The 20,129-nt window shown below is 40.7% G+C and overlaps 1 protein-coding gene across 1 annotated transcript; it reads right to left on the bottom strand.

The window, feature by feature from the left end:
- Positions 1-234: 234 nt before the first annotated feature.
- On the bottom strand, positions 235-12,961 carry ERAP1 (endoplasmic reticulum aminopeptidase 1; the record flags this gene model as incomplete). The annotated part of the gene is made up of 18 exons (XM_079548481.1): positions 235-443; positions 1,574-1,655; positions 1,766-1,906; positions 2,500-2,661; positions 3,363-3,547; positions 3,637-3,793; positions 4,985-5,168; positions 5,460-5,539; positions 6,033-6,193; positions 6,547-6,630; positions 6,778-6,909; positions 7,440-7,571; positions 8,435-8,548; positions 9,053-9,207; positions 9,581-9,701; positions 10,257-10,391; positions 11,558-11,696; positions 12,489-12,961. The coding sequence occupies 18 exons, from the start codon at positions 12,959-12,961 to the stop codon at positions 297-299; spliced, it is 2,784 nt and encodes a 927-aa protein (XP_079404607.1). The 3' UTR covers positions 235-296.
- Between the last annotated feature and the right edge of the window lie 7,168 nt (positions 12,962-20,129).

The raw sequence follows: 20,129 nt of genomic DNA, 5'->3' as shown, positions 1-20,129 counted from the left end.
TATAGCAGTAGTTGCATTTCAGTTAGTTGTCCAAGGGATCACTAAAAGCAAAATTTCCAGCTAAAACAAACTGTTTAATCATCTTAAACTCAGATTCACACAGATTCACACACATAAAATATGCATGCTCCTTTCCTTGACGTGACTTAAAAATACAGAAATATTTTCAGTCAGCAGCAGAAGGCTGAGAGCTTCCTCCAGAAGAAGTAATGCCTCAGGCTTAGCTTTCCCTCCAGCCACAGGTATTTTCAGTGCCTTTCAATTATTTCTAACAAATACAAACAAGCTATCCTAATTTATGGCTGGTTCTTTTGCAGCCATGTTTTGATTTCCTCAAAATATCTGTCCATCCATTCTATGTTGTCCTCAATAGTTTCAATGGCTTGCTGGATACAACGAAGCTGTGCACTTTTTTCCTCCAGAGAACTGAAGAACTCTTTTACCTGTTAGTTAAAAAAAAAAAAAAAAAGTGAAAGAGTAGCAGATGAATGAAGAGGCAGCAGCATCTCCTACTTTCATAGCAAGAAATTTGTGGTGTTTGACCTGACAACCATCTGACACAAAGAGTTATCTTAGAAGTTTCATAACTGCTCTATTCCAAGAACTGATGGAGATTACATTTAAAATTAATTATTTTAAAAAATCCAGTTGAAATAATGCAATGCTGTATGGGAGGAATCTGTCCTTTGCTCATTCAACAAACCCTTATGGTCACTGAAGCTGTGGCACCTGCACCAAGGAGACCTATGTGTCAGCACAGACTTTCACCACAGAGAGCATTAAGTGTTGATGATAAAATATTCAAAGAAGGTTTTTCTACATGGAGAGGTCCGTGCCTCCTTCAATTTTCTACCAGGAAAAAAAAAACCCACAAAATCTAACCCCTGCAGATCCTCAAGGGAGATGCAGCCACACGTCTGAGCAGTGCACAGAAACATCCCCACAGTCTGTGGCAGTGGCCAACACACTGCAGGCACATTCACTGAGTTCATTTGGATCTAAGAGGGCTGAGAACCAAGTACAAAACAATGTACTTCTCCTTGTTTTCTTTCATTTTGGATTTATTCTGGTCATACTACTTCTGCCTGTATTTTGCTCCGAATCAGGAAATCTTAAACTGGCAGCAGCAGAGACAGCTTCTGAAAAGAAAGTACCAGGGGTTCAATTTTGAGGTCCTTGTGGGAATATGAATCTGCACACTGACCAGTCTTAATTTTTTTTTCTTTGACACTGACAAAGATGGTGGAATAAGTGAACAAAATGATTATCATTTATGACATATTTGCCCATCACTCTGCTCAGTGAAAAACCTCCTTTTTTTTTTTCCTTCAGTACTTCTCAGAGGGATGCTATAAGCTCTTGAGCATACACATTTATACTCTACATCCAATTCCTCTGCCTAAACAAAACCCATCCTTCTCCTTGCCACCAGCTTAATGCTCTGCCTTAAGCAATCCAGCTCTATTGCTGTAATCATCTCCAAGGAAAATACTGGATATTGACAATTCATAACTAGTCATGCTTTTAAGATGTTAAAACTTAATCCAAACATTTATTCCAGTGAACGGCTTACCTGTGCAAGTTGTGGCCTTGTTGAGTACTGATTTGTCACTCCAGTGACAATGTGTGCTATGGATGATGAACCGAGTTCAAATCTAGCAAAAAGAATAACCTACACTCAGAAAGTGTGTTATTAGTTTGTAGGAAATAGTGTTTTAATATATGCTTAGGTGCAGACAGGAGTGAAACAACTTCTGTTCCTTACTTTTCAATGAGTTTCTCCCAGTTTTCCCTTAAGAAGGTCCAAGCAAGATGATAGCCAGATGGATTTCTGGCAACAGACACAATAATGTATGGGAAATCCTGAGTTTTTATGATGTCACCACGCAGACCTTCCTCCATTAGCCTAAGAATTAGTAACAGAAATTGAAGTTGTTCAGACCAGTAGATAATAATGACAAATGATTACTCCCCTCAATATTTTCTACTGTTGTAAAAAGTTCAAATTCCTAAAGGTCCTGACACATAATTTTGTTGTGGTGACTTTGAACTTTTTATGGTGTATATCTACCTTCTCCATTAATATTACTTCACAAGTACAGTTACTTGACAGACCAGCATCAAGCTTTAGTGTTTGAACACCTGAAAACCTCAGTAGTGCTCAGCTCTCAAAAGCAGGGAAAAATCAGGTTTTTGTAAGAAACATACAGCATATCTAGCTACAACCAAAGTAATTATGAAGGTAAAAAAGTGTCTGTCAAGCAAAGGAAAGGTATCAGAACAGCTCTGCATTTTAACCCAATTCGCTACTGCAGATTTACTACTGGCGCTAAAACCACGAAAGGAAGTGCTGCAGCCTCTTACTGTATTAACTCCATAAAACATATCAGAAATCCTGAAATAAACAGCTGTGAAACAAGATGGAGCAACTCTAGTTCCTGTTTCAGAACTGGTGTATCTTCCCTCTAACGCACTTTTTTTGTGTAACACACCACTCACCACTGAAGTTTGTCCTTATTCCTGGTGAGGCTGAGAGCTGATGCAATTTTATCTTTGTCTACACTGAAGGAGTGGTGCTGGTATTTACTAAGGAGGAAATCCCAACCTTCAGATGTCTGTGCTCCAACAGTATATACTGCTGTCTTCACATCTGCTGGCAGCCTACAGAAAATTGAAGATCAAGTTACATTCCGTGTCACATCTAGGAATGTATTACGTAGGAATACAGCCATGCCATGCTTCAGCTGGCGCAACAGACAATTTGTTAAGAAATACTGGTCCTCCATGGGTATTAGAAAGCAACGCCTGCTGCTGAAAAACACAGGCTGTATGACGGTGCTGTTACTGCCATGGAAGTGATTTCCTGAATTGCTGGACTCATTCCTTTTATTTTGTTTTTCTTCCTTACTTTTGAATATTCTTTTCATAGCTGTTTTGTATTTAGTCAGATACCAATGTGGTCATTTTTGGCCTGCCCAGAAAAATCTCTCAGAGATGTTTTCGAGGGTGTTTTAGAGAGTTCTTATGTCATGATGAGAAATATGAATTAGGCCAAGTTCATGAACAGAAGCTACCTATTCTTACACATGTAAAAGAGGGAATACATTCACACATAATTTTCACTTTTCGGAGCATTTCTAACAAAAAAAGTTGTGAAGTACCACATGACGTCTGTGATGGTTTGGGTATAAGATATTCAACAAAGTGTCGAAGAAGTGGAAGCTAAAACTTGAAAAATGAAACTAGACTCAGCTTCGGACTGCAGAAAAGATTGCAGTAGAACTCATAAATTAACACTGCTATAATTAAACAGAAATCAAAAAGACAACCCTAGAAAAGGGAATGGTATTTACAAAACAGACCTTAAGGTTCCACTGGATTTCTGCCATTTTGAAAAATACTCTTCTGCTTTGTCCACACAGGGCTGGTACCTGCGCACACATGCAAACACCAGCAGGGACTGCCGAAGCATTCTCTCAGACACTGAGCCTTCATCACTCCAAAGCTGCTTGTCAATTAGGTCCTTAAATAGATTGATTATATAGTCCTAAAATAAGGCAATAACAAATATTTATGCAAAGCGCACTTTGCAAGGTACAAGCAGAGTTACCATGTTGTAGACACTTAACATATTACCTTTAGCTGTTTTTCTGTGCCATCCGTATCTCTCCGCTCCATGAGCTTGTATATAGGAACCAGCTCATTCAAACCTTGGAGTATGGGCATGATCTGTGTTTCCCGTTTCATGTATAAAGTTAAATCAAAAGCTTTAGAAGCCGACAGTTTTTTTATTCTAAGGAGAGGAAAGGAGAGGATAAAACAATTTACAATTGAGCTCATAAGACAAGCTTAAAAGCAGAATCACTCTCCTAGCCCATTACCTTACATTGGTATACTTACACTACATCTGCATTGAAAATGAAATGTTTTTGCCCCCCTTTAAAATCTATTCATTTTCTCCTCTGTGAAACTTCATGCTGAGAATGTAACTTCTGATTTTCTGGTCTAAAAAAACTCCATTTGAATTAGAGAATAAGAGATCTGTGCCCTACTTAATTGCCTTCTTGCTCCTCAGCTGGACCAGGGAAATTGTAATTTAATTTCCGTGCTTTCCTTTCTTAGACTTGAGAAAGGACAGCTACCTGTGGTGCAGGAGATACAGAGATTTGACAGTCCTAGTGAACATCAGTACTTCCATATAAATGTTCTTCCCAGCACTAGCTCACTTGCAAAAACTTCACTGAGAGATTTAAAAGGTTGTGTGAAGTTGTGCTGACAGCACCTCATGTCCTCAAAGAACACTTTAATCCAGGTTTTGAATATTCAACCTACCTTCCTCGGAAGCTAAAATTATAGCAGAGATTGGTAGGACTATGAGCAAAACATTGAAAGAAAACAGAGGTTTGATAAAAACAGATAGGTTCCATTTTGATTGCAGACCTTAGCACAATGTTAGCAATGGACAAAATACATTCTACTACTGCAGTCTCTGCCAGATCCATGACTGAATACATTTTCACCTCACCAAATGTGTGCCATGTTTGCATTCTCAATGTCTTCAGTGCTTAAGAGGGTAATAGTTAAAGGCAACCTAAGAAGACCTGGTGTGATATCATAGTAGAAAGAATTACAGTGTCTTAAAAAAAAAAAACACCCTCAGCTTGCAGAGAGCTCAAGGGCTCCATTTCAAGGAGTTTTAAGTCTCATAATTTTGTCTGACAGACCTCACTACTACAATAAACAGGTCATTGTTAGGGATGGCACACATGTATATGTGCTGCTTCCCTGTGAAAAATGAACTCTGAAGTAACAATTAACACAGCAAATACTGTATTTCACAGAGAACTCAGTTGCAAACCTGCCTTCTCAAAAACAAGACTCAAACAGTAAGCTACATGCTGTTGCAAACACATGAGGGACTGTTTGGAGCATGAGAATTGCTATGTCCTCTGGTCTGTATTTTGTCGTGGACAGAACATCTTACCTCACAAGCTGGAATATATTGTTAATAAGACTTGCTCTGTCATTGCTGCTAATTATCGTATGATTCTCTTTTAAAAGGTTGATCAGACGATCCCATCCGTCATCTTCATAGTGCACAATGTAATAACCATTCATGTCCACATTGAATTTAAGCCATTCAACTTCTTCTGGAAGGATAATGACATCTGCAAACATAAATATAACTCCTTTTTGTTAGTTAATCAAATACAGCTTAGGGTTAGACCCACAATTTGTTTCATTTCAGAGATTTAAATAGAATTCCAACATGGCTGAATACAGTAAGAGACTATTGTAGTGATGTTATTCAGATAACAAAAAAAAAAAGCTTATTTTGTTGTCAATTCTGAAAAAAAAAAAAAAAAAAGAACAAACAAAACAAAACAAAAAAAAACAACAGCAGAGCTAAAAAGCTTTTGAACTTTGAACAAGTTAATCAAATTAGTCAAAGAAATTACCTGTTTTGGTTCTCATCAAAAATCTTTGAACAGTGTGAGATTTGCTGGTAATGTAGGTTAGTGGAATGTGCCACAAGTACCTATTGCAAAACAGAAGTGCTTTGTTTAATGAAAAAGCTTTGTAAAACCTTCTCCAACTTAGCTCAGCCTAACAGCTGAGCAGTATCTTCTACCTGCCAGATGACAGCCATGAGCTGCACTCACTTCTGTTCATTTCAGTACAGACCCACATGCATCTAGCTAATTTTAATTCTGTTTGCTTGGAAGATTAACAGTGAAGCTGCAACAATAAGAACTTCCAAGCCTAGTTCCAGTAGCACGTTTGCAGTGCAGGTTTACTCAGCTCACCAAGGTGCCCGGCCCCTGCAGCTCTGAAGCATCTGTTACTCCAACCAGGTACTCAGAGTCTCACCAACTGCACCTACAGCTGGTACTGAGCTGCACAAAGACACTCAACTAGTTTGCTCAGGCAGCATTCTTTAAGAAACAAGAGCAAAAGCTCTTACTGTTTAGCTGTGTTTGCGACAGGTGAGTACTGTAGTCTGTGCCCTGAGATTTACCCATTTTCTTTACCCATTTTCTGTGGGTGAGAGAGAATGTACTCCTATCTTGTAGTGCTCCTGCTGCAGATGGACATTCTTTCCTCTCACGGTGACAGTTACCAGGGGAAAACCTTTTTGCAGTGTCCAAGTGTCCATCATTGCCTTCACATCTAGAGTCTCTTTGGTCCAGTGCTGCTGAGTGAGAGAAAAAGACATGTAAGAAGAGGAGGAAGACAGATGGAGTACAATGACAATGAAATAGACTTAAGTAGGAAAGCACCAAATAAAAGCTGCTGCGAATTTGTGAGCTCTGCATAGAAAAGTTTAGGATGGAACATGGGATATCAATACATCTCTGGCTGATCTTCCTTTGGACACTTTTACATAACTACCAACTAGTAGTGCAGTTTTCCAGTCAGCACTGGGCACAGAAGCAGGATTTATGTCCAGGTACCAATCCTACAGCACAGGATAGTAACATGAGGACATATGAGTGTTACATGTCAAACTTCCAAATACTACAGAGTAAAATACTAGATGCTTACTGCATTTGAAGATGACTGTTGATTTCTTCTGCAAAAGCCATCACCCTGTAGTTCACTTTTTTCAGTATCTACTGTAGGACAAATCTGTAAAAGAGTTTCAGTCACCCGTTGATGTAATAGCTTTAAGTGGTGTTTGCAGTCTTCTTTAGTGTACAAGAGAAAGAAATTACTGGTGAAAAGCTATGAAATTTGATTAAAAAAAAAAAAAAAGAGAGTAAAAGAAATACTTGCATTTGTCAAACTGTCCCACAAATCTTCATTCTTAGTATTCTGGTAACTGTATTTCTGTAGGTACTGCACAATTCCAGCCTTAAACACATCTGCAGTCAGGAAGTCCCTCAACATATTTAATATACATGATCCCTGAAAAAAAAAAAAAGAGTGACAAACTGTTTATAGCACCACTCCTTAGACAGCAAAATGCTTGTTTTGGTAATTTTTCAGCATGCTACTCATCCAAATAGCACTATGGCTTTACTTGTCTCTGATCAAAAAACAACTGAGCTTTATATGTATTTAAGTCATAATTCTTAAAAATATAGTGGCTTGAGTAAACTGTTATTATTTTTTTAATTGCTATATAGAATGGGCACCATATAATCCTACACTGAAAACTGCTGCTTGACTTAAGCATCTGAAATAGCGGTTTAATGGTTTAAATTGATACGGAACAGAGAAGAGGGAGTAAAACCTTCTCTTTTTAGACAGAAAAGGAAAACCACCATTTGAACTTCATTCATGTGCTTTGGACAAGGAATTAGGCAAGTTCATAAAAATGTGTGCTGACACCTTGGCTCAGGGATGCCCGGTACAAATGACTGGGATCAGTACATTACAGCTGTAGTGTACCTTCAGTACAATTGAAAATAGAAGCAGTTAGTTACTTATTTTACCTTCTCGTATGAAACTTCATCAAACATTTCTAAAATTTGAGCTGGATCCTCCACAGGAGTAGACACAGGATGGGATGAATTTAACGCATCCACTTCCATGGCATCAAAGCATCTTCTTAAGAAATAATCTTCCTAATGGGAGGCAGAACTGATTATTGGTACTACATTTTGCTCAGTGACTACTGAGTTCCCGTTAGTTCACATTACAATCCATGCCTCATCATCTTTACATCACACAAGGAAAGCAACATACATCTTTCTTTTTATTGCAGAGCATTAGAAAAAAACACTGACATTAACATAAGAGATGCAAATTTCTTCTACCACTCTGAACAAACTTAGACAGACCAGTTAGTGAGAGCTGAAAATAACTCCACAAAAGCACATGCACACTCCAACATCTTTTCGATGACAAAAAGAACGGTCAGTAACCTAAACAAACCTAAACAAAAACCTAAACCTAAACCTAAACGGTAAGTAACCTAAACCATCCTAAACAAAGAAAAAAGAAAACACAAGAACAACAACAAAACAAACAAAAAAATGCAATGGTGAATTTCTTCATCGTCATTCCACTGTAATTTTATAGCAAAATCCCGCACAGATCTTCCCAGTGCATCTCACTTTGGTGGGGCTATGCAAAATTGCAGAATTACTTATATTACTTACATTACTTATTACTTAGGATTTAAGTCTGACTGTATGTGGCTAAGAGAAAGACAAAATCACTTCTTTACACTTTTGAAAATATAAATAACTTAAAAAAAAACAACAAGAGTGCACTTTCATTACAATCATTAACTTCCATCATCAGTTTCTGAAAATAATTACACGCTATTCAATCAACATTCCCACCCTTCAGAGTTAAGATCAGACAATTCCTTCAAAATGAAATTAAGAAGTGTTTCACAGCACAAAACTGCATGGTCTTTACCATACAAATTAGTGGTCTTAGAAGGCAGATCTAAAATAAAAATGCAGGAAATACCACTTACAACTCTCAGTTCTGGATGGGTAACGTTTACTGACAGGAGCTCCATAAACTTTGCAAACCCTTCATTTAACCACAGGTCATTCCACCACTCCATGGTAACTAGGTTGCCAAACCACTGAAACAACAAAAACACCAAAGTCCTGAAATTAAGTACCCAGCTTGTCACAAAAGCTACTGCTGACCTGCATGAAACTGAATTTATGTTATTTTAAAGATCCTTAAAGGTCCTTAAAAACTGACTTTTTAAGGATCTTTTTAGTAATATAGCTATCTTTGGGCTCTTTCATTTGTTGTTTTTATGGTAAAACTCTAAAGCACTGGTTTTCCACTTCCATTCCTTGAAACCTTGAAATTAAACAAGTTCGTTAGGGGAGCCAGATATAAATATTTTCCAAACCTTTATGTATCTATATGCAGGCCCCACAGCTAATTGTGATGGTTGACAATGGCGCAAAGGCCCCACTGAACTACCAAACTTACCAGAATAAATACATCTACAGCCTTCCATGTCTGTGCAGCCTGACTAGACTCCCAACATCCCCTCATCTACACAGAATCCACCAGCCTTGACCACTTTGTGGGCCCATTCTGATACTTTATTGTTATTCCTAAATCTCACCTGGTGAGCCAGCTCATGGGCTATTACCATAGTAATCCAAAGCCTAGAGGATGCTGAGGACTTTTCAGGATCATACAGCAACGCAGATTCCCGGTATGTGGTCAACCCCCAGTTTTCCATAGCACCAGACTGAAAATCAGGAATAGCTGCTAAATCTAGAAAACAAAACAAAACATTAAAATACTGCTAGGATTATTTTACCCAGCAAGAACCCAGCTACCTGTTCATCCCACGTCACCACAGCACCCGCGCAGGCACACATATCACATATACCACACATACTTTTAAGGGGTTCCTCAAATGCAATAGCAAAAACATAATTCAAAGAAGTTCTATACAGAATACAAGGATTTTCAGTTCACAATGCAGCTTTTAAAACTACTCTTAAGCAAGATGACGAAGAAAGCACAAAAGCATAAAAGCTTGTGAGCCAGTCAGCCCAGTCTTACATGAATTACTAACTCTAGACTATTTTTCTCTCTGTTCTTAAAAATATTATCATGATCAAATAGATTATTTAACGCTTACCTTGTTTTGGTAAGGGGTAGGGAATGCTGAAGTAGTCCTCATAAAAGTCTAGAAGTTTTACTGCTGCATCCAACGCATAATGAGCCTGGTTGATCTTTTCTGGTACTGTGTATACGGAAATCTACAGCACACAAGCAAGCAGGATTTTGATACCACCGTCAAAACCTTATGTCATTTGTTCTGTAACACTGCTATTAGAATGACCATAAAAAGTGACTCTAGAGCACAGAGTGCTCATAGAGCACTGCTCTTATGCAACAGTGGTTTTTAACAATCCAGAAAAAATATGATAAAAGCTAAAAATACAAATTCTAACTTACTTCTGCAGCCAGTACACTCCCACAAAGACTTCTACAATTCCCACCCCTATCATGCTGGAGTTGTTCAAGCTACACAGATATATTCTTCTCTTGATTTTCTAAGAAAACAATATTTCATTTCCTTTTTCTCTTACATGTGACAATGTTACACACAGTGTACATGTATAAAAAGCAAGAATATTACTAAAAGGTTTTGACTAATCATCCAATCATCTAATTACAAACCCTTCTTCATTCTGTCTTTTAATTCACAAAAAACTTCAGGATGTTTAAATGCAATGATTTAACTGAAAAGTAAACTGTATGTTTCCATACAGATCTTCTTACAAAGCTCTTAGAAACTGAGAAAGATCTACCTTAACTCCATGATTGGTTACTTTGCTGATGGACTTAAAATCCGAAACGATAAAGGCCACAAGGTAAGTGCTCATCTTGACACTGGTATCAAAATGGTCCTCAACAAGCCATGAGGCTATATTCACGGACTTCACCTAAAAAAATAACAAGCACAGCACATCACTCATTGCTAGTATGCATGAGGACTCTTAGATCATAAATTGCTGTGGGTTTTTTTTCAGTTTTATTGAGACCACTTTGAAGATACATTGGAAAGAATCAGTTCCCATGGCTATCCTCCCCCCACGAAGAAAACATAACATACAAGTAATTTCAGTCATAAGAAGTGAAACTTACATGTTATTTCAACATTGCTAAAACTAGATAAAGAAAAATACTGGTTGCTGCTTCAATTTTCTTCAGTGTGTGGCAGCACATCAATCAAATTAAATTGTCTAAATCTGAACATCAATTATTATTCATGAGATAAATAAACTTCAGACAATGATCAGCTGTCTCTATCTAATTGACAACAAGATGGGTCACCTGTTGGAGTTATCCATTTTTCCTTTTGGTTACATACAAGCCTAGCTAAATAACTTAGACTCACCAAATAATGAAAAAAAAAAAATAATTAAAAAAAATCACTATTCTATCCATTTCTCTATGTAAGAACTGCTTTTTTAAAACCAATTTTCAAAATATTTCCTTTTTAGAGAGCTACTTTGTATGTATGAGGAGGTAATATTCCTTCCTCACAAACCAGGAACTGGTAATACAGAGGAACTTACAAAGAATCTCTCATGCAGAAATTAAGATCAGATGTGTAAAATGTAACTTACCCTATTTTATGCAGACATATTTGTAACTGCAAGCAACATTTGGAGTCATTACAGGGTACTGCATTTTCATTGAGATATTTCTGAAGGCCAAACTATCTCTTTTTTACATGAAAGGTCTTTTTAGCAGGTAATTAAGGTAATACACAGGAATCGTGTCATGTTGTATTCAGACATATTTTGTTATTAATCTTCAAAATCTATGACAATGATGGAAAGCATTTGGTGAATAAAATACAGGTTATGAAAGCCACATCATGTTGAACATTCTCAAACCACTGCTAAGAAGCAGGAACCCACTGGATGCATAATTTTCTGCATTCCTTTTTAATCTTGTGTCAAAACTACTAGCAATAGCCCACTGTCTTAAAAGAAAGGAGGTAATGTTTAGGCCAAGCATTCCCATGCTTGGAAGTACTCATTTTACTTTCTTATTTTAATGGCCACCAAGCAATTGCACAACGTTAAATGTATCTACCTACCAGTGGCATATTGGACAATGCAAGGTGATTTGGTTCCCTCCTAATCTTAACTGAAAACCTGGCTTTGAAGGCTGGTTCATCAAAACATGGGAAGGCCATTCTTGCAGATGTTGGCTCAAAATGAGTTGATGCAAGCACTCTAAGTAAAAAAAAGAAAGAAGGAGCTGTAGTCCACACATCTTCACATGCACAGGGTTTATCACCTGTGTAAAAACCGAGTAATTTCATATTAAGGAAACAACTATATGTACTATTACGATATTTCGCACTTGAAATCAAGAATTGCTGTTTCTGAAACTGTAGAGGGGAACTGAGGTGAGCAGATGAAGTTTATTAAAAACCACCTTGGAAAGGACTGCAGAATAAGAGAAAAATTGCTATGGGCCCAACAAGTCGTCAGCCTTTTCCTCTCTCCATGCCCAAGGGGAATCAATGCATACGTTGGTGGATCAAGGTCTGCTAAAGCCACAGTCAAAACCTTATGGATTAGGAGTAAATTCTTTACTCAGAGGGCAGTGAGGCCCTGGCACAGCTGCCCAGAGAAGCTGTGGTGCCCCATCCCTGCAGGCGCTCAAGGCCAGGTTGGATGGGGCCCTGGGCAGCTGAGCTGCTGGGGGGCAGCCCTGCCCACGGCACGGGTTGGGGCTGGGTGGGCTTTCATGGCTCTTCCAACCCAAACCTTTCTATTGTTATACAACTCTATGAACCCCATCACTATCTGAAAAAAAGGCAGTTCCTTCCCATTGCACAATTTGGTTAGATTTTATTTCACAATTGCAATAGAAACCTCAAGAATGGTCTCTGGAAAGAAAAAAAAAAAAATCCAAAAGCAGGCAATAACAAATTCTAAAGCCAGAGAAAAATCAAATCATATTTAGTGCTTTAAAAAGAAAAACAACAAAAACAACAACAAAAAACAACCAGCAAATACCTGAGTTCTCCTTCCTGAGTTCTGTAGGTGCTTTTATAGAAGCCGTGGAAGGAGTCGGAGAGGTTCGCTGAGTACTGGATGCGGAGGGTGTAGTTGTGCCCGGCGCACAGCGGCTCGGTGGCCAGCAGCGCCAACTGATCGCGGGGCGGATGCCGCAGCAGCCTCACGTCCCGCACCGTGCAGGTGCTCCCGGCCCCCGCCTCGATGGCAGCCCTGGTGACGCGCAGGCGTTTGCCGTGCAGGACGACCGCCTTCGTCGGCTGCGCGACCGCGACGTCGATGTCCACGGTGCCGGTGAAAGTGAGCGTGGTGAGGTTGGGATGGATGAGGAGGTGGTAGTGCAGCGGGACGACGCTCCTGGGCAGCCTCACCTCGTCCCAGGGAAACTGCGCGCCGCCGCCCTGGGCATCGCCGGCACACCACGCCACGCTCGCCAGCCCCAGCACCACCACCTCCCAGCGCGGCGCTGCCATGGCGGACCGGCTGCCGGTGGCGACCACCCGCACAAGGAAAGAAAGCTCCAAATCGCCGCCGTTCGGACGCGTACAGCTCCGAGGCGGTACCTGCGGCCTGCGGGCCCCGCGCGGCGCTACCTTCGCTTTCGCTTTCGCTTCCTGGCGGTGCGCCCATCGCGCCGCGGGGGGCGGGGGGAGCGCGGCGCGGCCGGGCCCTATCAGCTCGGCGGTGCCGTCCCCCGGCGGCGGCATGGCTGGTAGGGCTCCGGCTGCTGGAACCTGATACGCCTTGCTTTGCTGTCCAGTAGCTCCGTGATTAAAACAAGGCGTTTGCTGCCAAAGAGTACTGCTGTAAGTTGAGCGAGCGCTGTCATGTATTTCAGCTGTTGCCGCGGAGCAGAATTGCTCCAAAAATCACAGAACGGCTGAGGTTGGCAGGACTGCTGGGTCAAGCTGTTCTAAGCTCAGCTCCGGCAGGGACACCCCGAGCAGGGTGCCCGGCATCACGCGGCACCAAGCAGCTTCTGAACAGCTCTGAGGAAATCTCTGAGGCAATCATAGAACAGTGGTTTGGGTCGGAAGAGCCCTGAAAGTCCACCCAGCCCCAACCCATGCCGTGGGCAGGGCTGCCCCCCACCAGCTCAACTGCCCGGGTCCCATCCAACCTGGCCCTGAACTCCTCCAGGGACAGTGCACCACAGTTTCCCTGGGCAGCTGTGCCAGGGCCTCACCACCTTCTGAGTAAAGAATTTCCACCTAACGTTTGTCTCACTCCAATTTATAGGAGGGAGAGGAGATTCTTTCATTGTCTATATACCCGGCGTGAGATTAAGAAACAACAGTTCAAATGTTGGTCCGATCAGTTTATTACAAATCTTAATTAGGAAAATGGGAAAGGGGAGGACAGACACTATTATGAATTAGGGTAATGGGGAATGGAAGGAGGGCAATAGAAAAGGTAGGAAACAAGAAGCAAGGAGTCTTTATAAGAAGCAAGAAGGAGATAGTCACCACCATGGATCCAGAGTGGCTCGTAGTTCAGTCTTTGATCTTCAGTAGTGGCAGAGTTGTTCTGTTGACGAAGATGATGACAACAGTTACCATGGCGATTATGGCCCCTTTTCAGTGCTTTCAAAGTGGTCAAGTCAGCTGTCTGGAGTGACAGCTCAAATCCAAAGTGGTTGAGTCAGCTCTCTTGGAGTGGCAGCTTCTGGCTCTGGGATCTCAGCAGGAAACTCCTTTGTTCCTATTTTCCTGGCCTTGCCAGCAGATAAGAGGGAGCAGGGAGGTGCCAACTTGTATCTTGCCTTCACAGGATACAGTGGCATCATCCCCCAGTCTCCCATAGTAAACAGGAGTTATTTGGTCACAGGCTAGGTCTTCCACCAGTTAACAGTCCTGAGCACTTCTTCCGAAGGCAAACAGCTCCGAAGATGTAAAATTGTTCACACAGTGATGTTGATTGCCACATGACAACACCCATCACTCATCTTCTAGACAAGTCAGTCTTATCACAAGAAATACCTCAGGAAGCAAGCTTTGAGCTAAAAACAAAGAAGGATTCTTACAACATTTAACCTAAATCTCCCTTATTTTAGTGTAAAACCATTCTGCCATGTTCTGTCCCTGTTAGACTGTGTAAAAAGTCGATTCCCTCTTTGTTAGCTCCCCTTGAGATCTGGAAAGCCACAACAAGGTCTACCTAGAGCCTCTCATAAGCCCAGCTCCCTTAGCCTTTCTTCGTAGGAGAAATGCTCCAATCCTCTAAGTATCTTTGTGACCTCCTCTGAACCTGCCCCATCAGCTCCATATCCTTGTGCTTCAGGCTCCAGGCCTGGACACGGTGCTTCAGATGGGGCCACACAAGAGCTGAGCAGAGGGGGACAATCACCTTCCTCTCCCTGCTGGCCACTCCTCTTTTAGTGCAGCCCAGAACACAGTTGGCCTTCCAGGCTGCAAGCACACGCTGCTGGCTCATGTCCAGCTTCTCATCCACCAGGACATCCAAGTCCTTCTCCACAGGGCTGCTCTCAAGGACACCTTCCCCCACTTTGTATAAATACCTGGAATTGCCCTGATCCAAGTGCAGCACCTTGCACCAACATTGTGCCTCATTAAACATCTTTGGGTTCAGTGCAAGTGCATTCTGCAGCAGAGCAGGGGATTGTAGAGTGTGGGGGATTCCAGCATGATTGTGTTGTGGTGTAAACTGGCAGGCAGCTAAGCATCACACTGCGTTGTGCTCACTCATCACACAGTGGGATGGGGATGAGACTCAGGAAAAGAAAAGAAAAATACAAGAAAAAAGAACTTGTGTGTTGACATAAAATCTGTTTTGTACAACCAGACAGGAAGACAGAAAGGAGAGGAGAGGAGAGGAGAGGAGAGGAGAGGAGAGGAGAGGAGAGGAGAGGAGAGGAGAGGAGAGGAGAGGAGAGGAGAGGAGAGGAGAGGAGAGGAGAGGAGAGGAGAGGAGAGGAGAGGAGAGGAGAGGAGAGGAGAGGAGAGGAGAGGAGAGGAGAGGAGAGGAGAGGAGAGGAGACGAGAGGAGAGGAGAGGAGAGGGGAGGGGAGGGGAGGGGAGGGGAGGGGAGGGGAGGGGAGGGGAGGGGAGGGGAGGGGAGGGGAGGGGAGGGGAGGGGAGGGGAGGGGAGGGGAGAGGGAGAGGGAGAGGGAGAGGGAGAGGGAGAGGGGAGGGGAGGGGAGGGGAGGGGAGGGGAGAGGGAGAGGGAGAGGGAGAGGGAGAGGGGAGGGGAGGGAAGGGGAGGGGAGGGCCCTGGCACAGCTGCCCAGAGAAAGCTGTGGTGCCCCATCCCTGGAAGTGCTCAAGGCCAGGTTGGCTGGGGCCCTGGGCAGCTGAGCTGGTGGGGGGCAGCCCAGCAGAGGAGCTGCAACTGCACGATTTTGAAGTTCTTTTCCAATCCCAGCCATTCTACAATTCTATGATTCTTATAGCCAAGGAACCTAGAAAGTGCCCTGTCCTTAAAGAATATGATATTTAGTTAAATTGCATTACACACATTTCAGGAATGGCCATGGGAAACACTCACTCTTTTTTTCCCCCATGTCCCCCACCAGCTAGTGCTGGAATATTTTGTGGATTATTTTAGACAGATGCCTGGAGTCTACATATATCTTCCATAATTTAACGTCCTGTTATTCCAGCATAGACTATTAGTGCAGTAGCTCATGCCAAGATGCAAAAGCAGAACTGAACTGATTAATTATTATTATTATTATTATTATTTTACCCTGACAACATTTGGCCACAAAACGTCTTTTTCGTGATTCTGCAACTAAGAATTCTAACATGGCATACAAAATCTTCTTAAGTGCCCACTTCATGAAGAAACGTGGCCAAGTGCAAGGTAATATTTCTTCCTCGTAAGTCACATTAATAAATGAGAGTAGCAGTTACTGTAAGTGATCCAAACCATTCCACTTGGTTGGCTGCTTTGCAACTAAGCTCTTATACCAAGTCTACTCTAAAAATTCTGTGATGTGGATTCTGCTCTCACTCATAACAGGGTACCTAAGGACAGTATGTAGCTCACAGTTCTATTTGCCAGAGCTCTTCCCTTTTTCCCTCTCTCTTTCTTTCTCTCTCTCTTTTTTTTTTTTTTTTTTTTTTTTTTTTAATGCACACAGTTTTGTATACAGTTAAATTTATAACCTCCTTTAAGAAATATGCATGTTAATAGTGGACCATCTCTTTTTATACATTACTAAACTGCACTGAATTGGGCAGGCATCAAAATGGGATGCAGTTTTTATTATTTTAAGTTGTGTCACATAAACATTATTATAGTTGAATATTGATTAAACAACCCAACCCTAATATTTCAGTTCAAAGAAAATTATGTTATTTGTTAACTATTTGTGTTTAACTTTTTTTTAAACAGAACTATTTTATGATGCTTTTGAAGAAATTGTAATGTTTTAAATCGTTCTTTCTTTACTAAAATTGCATGAAACTGGAAGTGCCATTCATGTCAGTCCACAATGGTGGAGAGAAAGCAGTAGTTTCCCTGTAGTTCCCCTTCATGGTGGTTTCTGTTTGGTTGGTACATGTAAAAGCTGAATTGTGGGTTTTACCAGTATGGGAGCGTAAGGATTACTTCCTCAGCTCTCTCCAGGGTGGAAAAAAAAAAAAAAAAAGAGAATGATCAAGAGCACCTTTCATGTGTGCAGCAACAGTTTTAGGACATGTGAGAGGGATTAGGGCTCATGTTGTGAAAAGTAAAGCTGTTTGCTAGACCGATAATTCTGCAGATACTTAATGAAGTCTTAGACCCTCATGTTCCAATCTTTTTATGGTGATTCTAAGAGCTCTCTGATTTTCTGGGTATGTGATGATTCTCAGCAGGAACAACACTGCATGTCAGTCTGGTGAGAGATGACGTCTCTGTAAGAAAGTGACCATAAACAATCAGAAGAAGAATTAGGACCAACAGGTCAGTGTGCATGACTGTATGGCTGTGCCTTGCTTTTGAACCTTGTTCTACTTGTCGATCAGCAAAATGCCTTACCAGGTAGCTAGTGCACAACTAATTTTTTTCTACTAAAGAAGCTGTACTTCAGTAAGGTGAGCATGGAGGGCACCAGAAGTCAGTGGTATCTACCGGCAGAGAGCATCCTGGGGATTGCACAAGGCAAGCCAGTGGCAATTCTGCAAAACACTCACCCACCAGTTTGCAGATCAGAAACTTCCTGAACCTGCCTTTGCATTCAGAGCTAAGTTGGTTTTCTTTCTGGGGCTTGGATTCCTTAGCTTTGAACATTTTAAAAGCTCAATATCCACAAACCTGGCAGCAAGAAGTTCCATCACTTACTTACATGAGAACTGTGTGTCCTTCTACTTGTCTTAAATCACCCTTCTACCAGCTGCATTTTGTGCCACCTTTTTTTTCAATAGGCTAGTATCCCAAATGCAGACATATCATGCATGTCAATTTTTTTTTCAGACTGTTTGTATCTCTTGCTTTAATGTGGTCTCTATATTTGCCACTCAGAAGTTATGAGTGTTCCCTACTGAAAAACCACTGCAGATGATATAACCAGTTACCAAGCCATATTTTCATCTTTTGTCTGTTATCCTCTTTTCATTACAAGAACCTCTATCAAATTTAATCGGAAGAGGGCAGTATTTAACTGATCTTGGCAAACAGTTTCATGACTTCCAGTGTCTGGAATCTTTCAGCTTGGGGGATCCTCTTAAGATTCTTGGATGAACACATTTTTCCTTAAGCCAATTAAAAATAATAACGTACTTTAAATGCAACACCTCACATTCAGAAACAACATTCTGGGGAGTTTTGACTAAATCCTGCGGGAATTTTACAGGAGTACTTGCCAGAAGTAGTTGAAATTGTCTGAAGTGACATAGTTTTATGCAGTTGGATGGAAATGCATTTCATTTATAATCTTTCTATTTTGGGGGCTCTGAAACGTCTCACATGATGGCTGGTGATTTACAGTTATTGCAAGTAAAGGAGCTTTACTTCCTAAGGAGCTAAGGTAGATCTGGTGTACTTCCATACACTGGAATGGTTTCTTCCAACATGCTTGCAGCTAAAGTTACTGCTAAGGGAAAAATGACATGTGTCTGTGGGCCTCAAAATAATGCATGTTTGTGTTGCATGCCTATGAAAATATATATACAGCCCTGAGTCCATTTGGAGCTACATTGGTTTGAAATTCCCATTATTCACAAACATCAGTCTTCTTGCATAGAAAAAAGCCATTTCTGATAACATCATGTTGGGTATAAAGGTGAAATAGTGGAGTCCTGGTGGTGTGTTAACATCATTTTGTTTATTGCTAATAAATCAAACTTTATTGCTGGAATTTAATCATCACTAAAAGAAGCATATTTGCTGAATGGATGTTTCTGATAAACTTTAAAATTTAGGTAATATAGTTTTCAGCTATAAACTGGAAAGGTGCAGTGGGTCTATATCCATGGGATCACAATGTATATGAACATCTATGTACTCATGTTAAAGCTTTGAAGAAAGAAGATGAAGGCAATTTCAATCGATGGACAGGAAAAAAACAGGTTATCTAAGAAAACAGCTTGTGCTTTAACTGCCTCACACAAATACAGAATAGAGCTATAGATATGTAGGTGCAGCAGTACAATTTATTTTGAATCTCAGTGTTTGCATCTTTAAATATGAATCCCTGAATATATGTGTACTTTGAGTTGTAAATATTCTTGAAAAAATCTGCCAAAATTATGACGTTGCTGTTGAGTTGTTAAACTAAGTTATAGATAATAGCATGTTGACCAACACAGACTCAACTTCGATGTTAAACCTCCATTTGTATCATATGAATTTTTGGGACATTTTCACTAGTAGCCTTTTTTTTTTTTTTTTTTTTTTTTTTCACAAACCAATATTAGTTTTAGCTGTAGAATTTATTTATTTTTAACCTGATTCATTTGAACTGAGGCTCTACTCATTTCAGACTAAAACAATATGTCTCCATCACAGATGTTTCTTTTCTTTATTTCAGAAATAAAATCTGTTGTTCTTGCAATAAGCAGTTGCAGAAATTGGAAAAAAAGTCTGTAGTTAAATCTCAGCTACACTATTCTTACAGATCTGGGATACATGCAGTTTTGCTTTTTTTCTCTATCCCATGTCTTGCCCCATGTAGAATGGGCTAGCAGCTTTTATTCCCCTTGCGACAGCAGAACTCAAAAGGATTTCTCTTCAGTCTTTTTGGACCTCAAGGAACTTTCTTCAGCCCATCACGTAATATTCTCCCTTCTGGCATTCAATAGCACTTCTGTTATTTCCTCAAAGAAGGACTGACCTTTGCATGAACCGACAGGATTCCTCCATACAAAAAAAGCATATTAGTTTGCCATTTCAAATTCAGAGTAGTTAATTATAAAAAATTGACAGCATGGTAAATTCTGAGACTATATTTATCAAGTGTGGCGAATATGCCTCAAAAGTGAAGTGCTTGGTGATGAAAAGGCAGAGCTTACAAGAGAGCTACATATTTCAGCCTGAAATATGTGGGGTGAAAAATTTTTCCTCATTCAATCTTAAGTGAAATGATTTAGAACGAAATGCGAAGCGGATGTGACTATTGATAAATACACAAAGACATTTTATCTGAGACATGACCAAGATCAGTCATCTCTCCTTAATTGCACTTAGCTCTCAAATGTA

The sequence above is a fragment of the Tetrao urogallus genome (genome assembly GCF_951394365.1).
Source record: "Tetrao urogallus genome assembly, chromosome: Z".
NCBI classification, from domain to species: Eukaryota; Metazoa; Chordata; class Aves; order Galliformes; family Phasianidae; genus Tetrao; species Tetrao urogallus.
The sequence above is the reverse complement of the archived record's forward strand: the minus strand, read 5'-3'. Positions and strand labels throughout refer to the sequence as shown.